This window comes from Tetrao urogallus, assembly GCF_951394365.1.
Source record: "Tetrao urogallus genome assembly, chromosome: 6".
Lineage (NCBI taxonomy): Eukaryota > Metazoa > Chordata > Aves > Galliformes > Phasianidae > Tetrao > Tetrao urogallus.
Genome location: NC_136819.1, coordinates 39402163 through 39409177, shown reverse-complemented (window position 1 = coordinate 39409177; position 7015 = coordinate 39402163). Strand labels below are relative to the sequence as shown.

At 44.0% G+C, this 7015-nt stretch overlaps 1 protein-coding gene across 2 annotated transcripts; it reads right to left on the bottom strand.

The window, feature by feature from the left end:
* Window positions 1-214: 214 nt before the first annotated feature.
* GSTZ1 (glutathione S-transferase zeta 1) lies at window positions 215-6721 on the bottom strand (the record flags this gene model as incomplete). Of its 2 annotated transcripts, XM_079537548.1 has the most annotated exons (9): window positions 6676-6721; window positions 5704-5771; window positions 4935-5015; window positions 4335-4460; window positions 3925-4077; window positions 3752-3827; window positions 2914-2966; window positions 939-988; window positions 215-341 (listed from the first exon to the last, which is right to left on the bottom strand). In XM_079537548.1, exons 3-9 carry the CDS (start codon window positions 4983-4985, stop codon window positions 215-217), a joined length of 636 nt encoding a protein of 211 aa, XP_079393674.1. In that variant the 5' UTR covers window positions 4986-5015; window positions 5704-5771; window positions 6676-6721. The 2 variants fall into 2 exon arrangements, with proteins under 2 accessions (XP_079393674.1, XP_079393675.1); XM_079537549.1 differs by lacking the exon at window positions 3925-4077 and having other exon boundaries at window positions 5704-5733; window positions 6686-6721.
* Between the last annotated feature and the right edge of the window lie 294 nt (window positions 6722-7015).

The following is a 7015-nucleotide window of genomic DNA, read 5'->3' as shown; positions in this document are numbered from 1 at the left end:
TGCCGTAATTTTCAGCATATGGGAGTGAGCTGGTTATATATTTCTAATTATAGCTTTGCTCTGAACAGATTTTTATTAATTCTGCAAAATTGCTGCTGGACATAGGGAAGAAGTCAAATCAGCTGTCCCACATAGTGAGATGTTAGTACAGGGCTTCCTGCTGGCACTCAAGTCCTTGCCACTCCAGCTACTTGATTTAATGGGTAGAAAGGCCTCAAGATCGCAGCTCTGCAGGAGTGTCTGGCTGCCGGGATGGGTGGCTTACTTTGAATGCCTCTAACTCCAGGAGAGCTTTGTTTATTCTAGTTATTGTAGGATATGGACCCAGGTTCACACCGTATCTGCAAAAAGAAAAGGATTTGTGAGGTACAGTCAGACAGCCAGTGAGCAGAAGGACAGAGCAGTGTTCTGTGCCTGCCCAGTGTCAGCACATCTCAAATCTGCACTAAGAGAAGTTCTTTCAGGTTTAAAAATAAGTGCTAATGGAAAAGCTATCTTGTTCTTCCATTTTCACTAGGTGTTTATATAGCTTTTAGCTTATGGTAAGAAGGCAGTACAGCTTTCTTGGGAATCTTGCAGTCACTACTTGAGCAGGTTTACAAATACAGTCAGATTACTCTTTTCTCTGCCTTGTGCAATGTAGATATGGGGCAAAGAGGGAGAGAGGATGTAGGGTGCAGGCAATCTTAGTTTTTCTATTAGGACACAGATCAAGCTTTCTCTGGGGGCCTCTGGGAAGAAAAACTAGCTCCTCATTTCCAAAAGCCTCTAAGAGACAAAGAACTTATGACAAACTCATGCAGAGAAGCATGTATAATTGGATAGGGCAGGATGTGGATCTTCCCTAACAAAAGGAGAAGCAGAAGTTAAGTTTTGCCAGTCTGGCATAAGGAGTAGGTGCTCTTGAAGAATACCTCAAGCTTAGCCTTAATAATTACCTTTCAGCATTGCCAACTTGAGGCACCAAGCACAGATCAGCCATGGATACCTGCAAATGGAGCACAGAAAAGAGGCCAGAGTATTACTTTTTCAGCTGGTGGTATCTGATATCATTTCACAGATAGGTTTAGGACAAACAAAAGAGTTGTCACAACAATCCCATTATTTAAGTGAGCACTAATAATGCCACAACAGTGATAGGAAAGGATCCTTACAGAAGTCAACAGCACAGAAGCTATCAGCCCCTAGGGAGCTTTCTAATTATCAGCTGATCATGGTGTCCTCAAACACGCAGTGCTTCTAAAGCAACTGCCAGTAAGTAAACAAGTGCTGGCAAGTTGCAGAGGGAGAAGCTGGGGGGATGGGTATAGGTGTTGCGTGGCTGGGAAAGGATGTATAAATTTTGCTTGTTTGCATTGCAGAAGCATCAGAACTCCACCAAGGTCAGGAACTGCTGAATGACAGGACCTTTGTATGCAGGCTCAAGGACTTCCAATCTGAAAAGAACACTCCTTATATATAATACAGTTAGCTGCTTAACTGCACAAAAGGCAACTGTTTCCACCCTATTACCCAGGTCACGAAACTGTAGGCACCTTTCAGAGCACACGTTACTTTCCAGCATGAGACCTCATTACTAATATTTTCCCACCTTTTATAGGCAGGATCTCACTGTTTGCCAAACAGGACTGCTAAATGGAACAGGTCTGAGTTGCCTCTAGCTTGGAAAGGGTCAGAACAACCTGTATGCAATGTCTTCCTGCAGTCTGCCCATATTAAAATTGGAGAAACAGAGCAGCAAAATGATATAACTTGGTTAAAGTTTACACAGGACAGAGTTAAGAGCAGAATTTGCATTTCTTGAGCCATGCTTTGCCCCTCAGATGGGACACTAAATCTACTAAGAGTGAAAAGAATCATCATAGAATGGCCTGGGTTGAGAAAGGACCTCAAAGATCATCTAGTTTCATCCATCACACAGTGGACAGGGTCACCAACCTCTAGGCCAGGCTGCCAGAGCCACATCCAGCCTGACCTTGAAGGCCTCCAGGAATGGGGCATCCACAATCTCTCTGGGCAACCTGTTCCAGAGCATCACCACTCTGAGTGAAAAACTTCCTCCTAATACCTAGCCTAAATCTCCCGTCTCAGTTTAAGACAGTTCCCCCTTGTCCTATCACTATCCACTCTCGTAAACAGCCGTTCCCCCTCCTGTTTATACGCTCCCTTCAAATACTGGAAGGCCTCAATATCCCCAGGACACCAAGAAGAGAGTGGCTCAGCAACCACATCAGCTATCTCAGCACCCTGGGATGCATATCATCTGGCCCCATGGACTTATATACATTCAGTTTCATGAGGAAGTCTCAGACTTGTTGCATTGTTACAGTGATATGGAATCCACCCCCCTCACCCACACTTGGAGATTCAGGGTCCTGGCAAACATGGGGAGCCTGACAAGCAGTGAAAACTGAGGCAAAGCACTTATTGAGTACCTCAGCTTTTTCCATGTCTCAGGAAGCCAGTTCTCTGTTCTCATTTATTAGAGGGGAAACACTCTCCTTGATCTGTCTCCTCCTGCCTATAGAACCCCTTCTTGTTATTTTTCACATCCCTCGCCAAGTTCAGCTCCATCTGTGCCTTGGCTTTCCTCATCCTATCTCTACATGTGTGGACAAGAAAAGTACTTAGCCTTTTCCCACATTGTTTAGTGGCAGCCAGTTCACAGACTTTAGACAGGAGTGCAAGATCTGGCTATCAGCAGTTTCTAGGCAGGGATAAGTAAATATCTGAATAGCTATTCGTAAGTCAGTAATGGCTTAAGTAGGGTACAGCTATTTTTCTTATAGTATAGACACTGCATGTAGTACAAGGCACAGGATATAGTTGTGCTGTGTCTCTACAACTAATTCCCTTTCCCAGTTAATGGAACATGCTGGGACACATTACACAATACGTAACTCTGGTACTTACCTCATCTCCCACACAGTAGCGTCCAGCAGTGTGCTGCAGAATCTGTTCTAGTGCTGCCAAGAGAGGTGGTATACTGGAGTAAGGCATTGGAAGATCATTTGAAAGGAACCTCAGAGACTTTTTAAACTGTGAATTATGAACAAGGACATTTTAACTCTGAGAAGAGGACGAAAAAGGTGCAGTACAGGACAGAATCTAGAAAGAACATAAATCCTACAGTAACATAGTTACATGAGTCTTTAGTTTTCCCTAAGCTTTCTAGGACCCAGCTGTTTCAGGCAATGCAGATGAGGTCCTAGGAGCACAATGTGGAGATATGTGAGAGTAGGAAGAGAAAAAGTAGAAAAGTTCACTATCCAGAAGTGAAGATGCACCAGCCATTCTAGAATATGGAGGAAAGTTTGGAAGAAACAAAAAGTAAAGAAATACTCTGCTACATGCCAAATTCTGTGGGAGTTTGCCATCAGATTTCTTTAGACAAAAGAATACCAATATAGGTTGATAGAATTTCAAAGCAAAAGGCACTACTTCAGGAGCAGCTGAGTGGAAAGCAGAAGTGGTGTCAGCCCTCATACTTCAGGGTTAATCAACTGTGGCATCATAGAGGATGGCCCTGGGATTTTCCTCTTCCATGCACAGCAGTGGAACTACACTGTGGAGAGTATTTTTCCTCCAAGACCTTAGAGAGCTAGTAGTACTGGACAAGGGACTCTGAGCAAGAAGACCCCTGTGTCTCCCAGCCTGGTTGAGGAGAAACTAGGGCTCCAGTGGTGCAGCATGCTGGCTCACAGTTTTGAAGAGCAGTGAAAGTGCTGAGCATTTTGGATGCAGGATATACCTTGGAATCCAGATGTGATGCAATGCTGAGCCCATTCCATTTTTCTCTCCCCCATTTTGTTCAGGATGCTCAAATTCTGTGAAGGCAAACAATCTCCAGATTAAAAGGACAGCTGTTGGCTGGACCTTGCCTAGAGAAGGCAGATTAAGAAGTGCCAAGCTTGAGTGCCCTGCCTGAACTTGGCCTGCTGTGTCAGCCCTGACCTCCCTCTTGCTGAACCATGTGCTCTGCTTTCTCCTAGACCTGTTCTTCTGTAACAGAACCTGCCAGGATATTTGTCTGCCCAAGTTCTTGGGCTCACTCCCTCTTCCTGAAACACTGTATGCCCTGCACTGAAACCATATGGGTTCAGTTGTTTCTGGAAAGAACAATGGGGTGCTATGGGATTTTCTTTGTATGAAATTCTGTTGCCATTGGCAACAGATCAAGCAGAGGCTAAGCATAGATTTCATCTGCTAACAGAGTCTTAAAATCTGCCACTCTATTGGCCAACAACAACATAAAGAGACTGAGATTTAAAAAGTTACAAACTCCTGGAAATCCATCCGGTTTTCTCATTTACATGGATATGACCGGGCAATACCTGGAGTGGCTGAATGCCAGAAGCAATGTGATCCGAGATCATTCTGACTTGGGCTCTTTTCTTTGGATCTTGGGGCAAGAGCCTGGGGTTAGGACAAGTGTCCTCCAGGTACTGAATTATAGCCAGCTGTAACGAACAAAGAGATAAGGGAAGGTTATTGGAGAGAGAGGGAAAAGTAGAAAAGTATGCATCCAGAACACTTAGGAAAGGGAAATTTCAAATTGGTCCGACAAAATACAATAGTTTTCAAATAGAATTTGTTCCTAGTCCGAGGAACAGCATATCCCCTTAGATGCTTGGTTAAGACTTTCTGATTTAGACCTGCTGTAGTTTCAGACAAAGTGGCACAGCACTCTAAGCCAGACTACAAACTGCTCAGTAAAAGGTGGAATTTTGAACCAAAGCTGAGTTGACAGGATTTTCCCTGTAGGGGTTACATGCTATTTTTTCTCCCCCCAGGTGGGATTCTTTAACACAAATGTTATTTATTCTGTAATACACAGATGAGAGGTTTGAGGGAACACAAAGGGAAAGCTTCCCCCCCTGCCTTCTGGTCAGCAGCTTGATTCAGTGTTTAGCAGGTATGTGGCTGTTACTCACCGACTGACTAATTATGATACCATCAATTTTCAAGGCTGGGACTTGCTGCATTGGATTCACTGCCTTGAATTCAGCAGAAAACTGTGGAAATGAACCCAAGATTATTGCAACCAGAACTTTTTCTTGTTTTCTTCCTCAGGCTCCCACAGGGCTTTTTTTTTAAAAAACAAAAAAGCAAAAAAAAAAAACAAAAAAAAACCCAACAAACTGGCTTTTCCCTCTGCCTCAGTGCTAACATTTGCACTAAGTTGTGCTGCACCATTAGCCTACCACAGCAAGTTCCTGCTGAGGCTCAGAGATTACTTCACCCAAGGTGAGATTGCCTTACCTCTTTATAATCCATCAGTGCCAAGCCCAGGATGGGTGGCAGTACAGCAGTATCACTATCACCATTCTAATTGGAGATCTCTTCTGGCAATACAGCCTTTGGCAGGCCATTTGAAGCTTTGTGCTGTATCATTTGGCATCTTTTGGATGGCCCTCTCTGTTCTGCTGTCCCTTCCTGATGCTAGGTTATATCATGCTAAGCAGGAGCAAAAGATCTTCAGACTTATGAAATTCAATCACAGATCTTTGAGGCAGAGGTGAAAATCTTTAGTCTCCTGCAGTCATCTCCTTTTACTCTGCATCCCAGGGAATACTGATTGAAAGCAACTACTACAGAGAAGCTGTGAGGAATTTAGCAACTTTCCTTAGTTCTCATCCCAATTCCCCTGCTGATCCCCAAGTTCAGTACTTTTGGAGGGACTAATGGTGGGTGTATCCTTACCTGCTGCCCCCCATCCTTCACGAGGTTCACTGGTACCTGGTCATAGGCAATCCCTTTAATAGCCAGCGCTAGGGAGAAGAGAGTACACAGCTTCAGACAGGCACACTGAGACCAGTTTCATTGGTAGTGACCTCATGGAAATGTTACTATCTCCATTTGGGGAGGAAAAAAAAAAAAAAAGGTTTAAAACAAAAAAACACCCTATACCTCAAGAAAGGCAGCCTGAGTCCTGTGAGAAGACAGCACTCTATGAAGGACCAAATGTAAATGAAGGACCAAAGAGCAGTCTTGTCAAAAACACTGTATTATTCAAAACAAGCTTTGCTGCTTTCTGCAGCACAGCACTTGCTGACAGAGGCTTAGGTAAGACAGGTGATCCTGTGCTCACCTTCCAAAATGTGTTCAAGACTGTCTCAGTCTAAGTAGGGTTCATTCCCAGCCCTGTTTGGCTCTTAGGGTGATCTGATCCGTATAGGCGTAAAAAAGCATCTAGTGTCTCTTGAAATAGTATGGAACAAACAGCCATTTGCATCATGTTAGCTTTACAAAAGCAACAAACTGCTGTAACAAACTGCAGACAAACCCGCAAAAAATACTAAGAGAACAGAAAACTCTTCCAAAGTTTGTTGAGCAAGGTTTGTCCACAGTTGAGCAATGAGCTGCTGCTTCTGCCCTCCAGTATGGAAAACTAGGGAGAAGCTTACACCAGCGATGTGCACCCTCCTGCTTGAATGTTGGATGGCTATAGAAGTTACCCTTGGATTCCCTTCTAACTGAGAAGACCTCCTGCCTGCTCCTCTCATCCTGCAGCTCCAGGTAGCCTGTGGTGTTCCCTCCCACTCCAGAGAAGGTTAAGTAAATGCTGTGTCACTGTCCCAGGTTCATGTTTGCTGATCTCTATTAAGTGACTCATTTGTCAGTGAAAGGTTGGGGATATCATAGCAGCGCCAAGACAGTAAAACTAGTTCTTACCGATTCTCACTCTCCATGAACAGGAGCTTCGGAAATAGCTGTAAAGTATTGGCTGAGAAGAGAAAGACATGAAGTGGTTACGTGGTGGGAATACCAGAATATTTTAAAGGAGGGCAGTGCATGATCAGAAGGCATTTCAGGAGGCATAAGATACAGCAGAGCAAGGCTTGTCAGGGGAGAGAACTTCTTTCTGGAAGTCTCTATTCCTATTCTGGCTGTGCAAGTAGTGCTCCTCTTTTTCATTCTGGCCCTCTGAATGTTCAGTTGCATCTCTTTTCAGCAATGTACAAGTGATCTTAAAATTGTCCCCTACAAGGTTTCCCTCTGTCATGTATTTTTG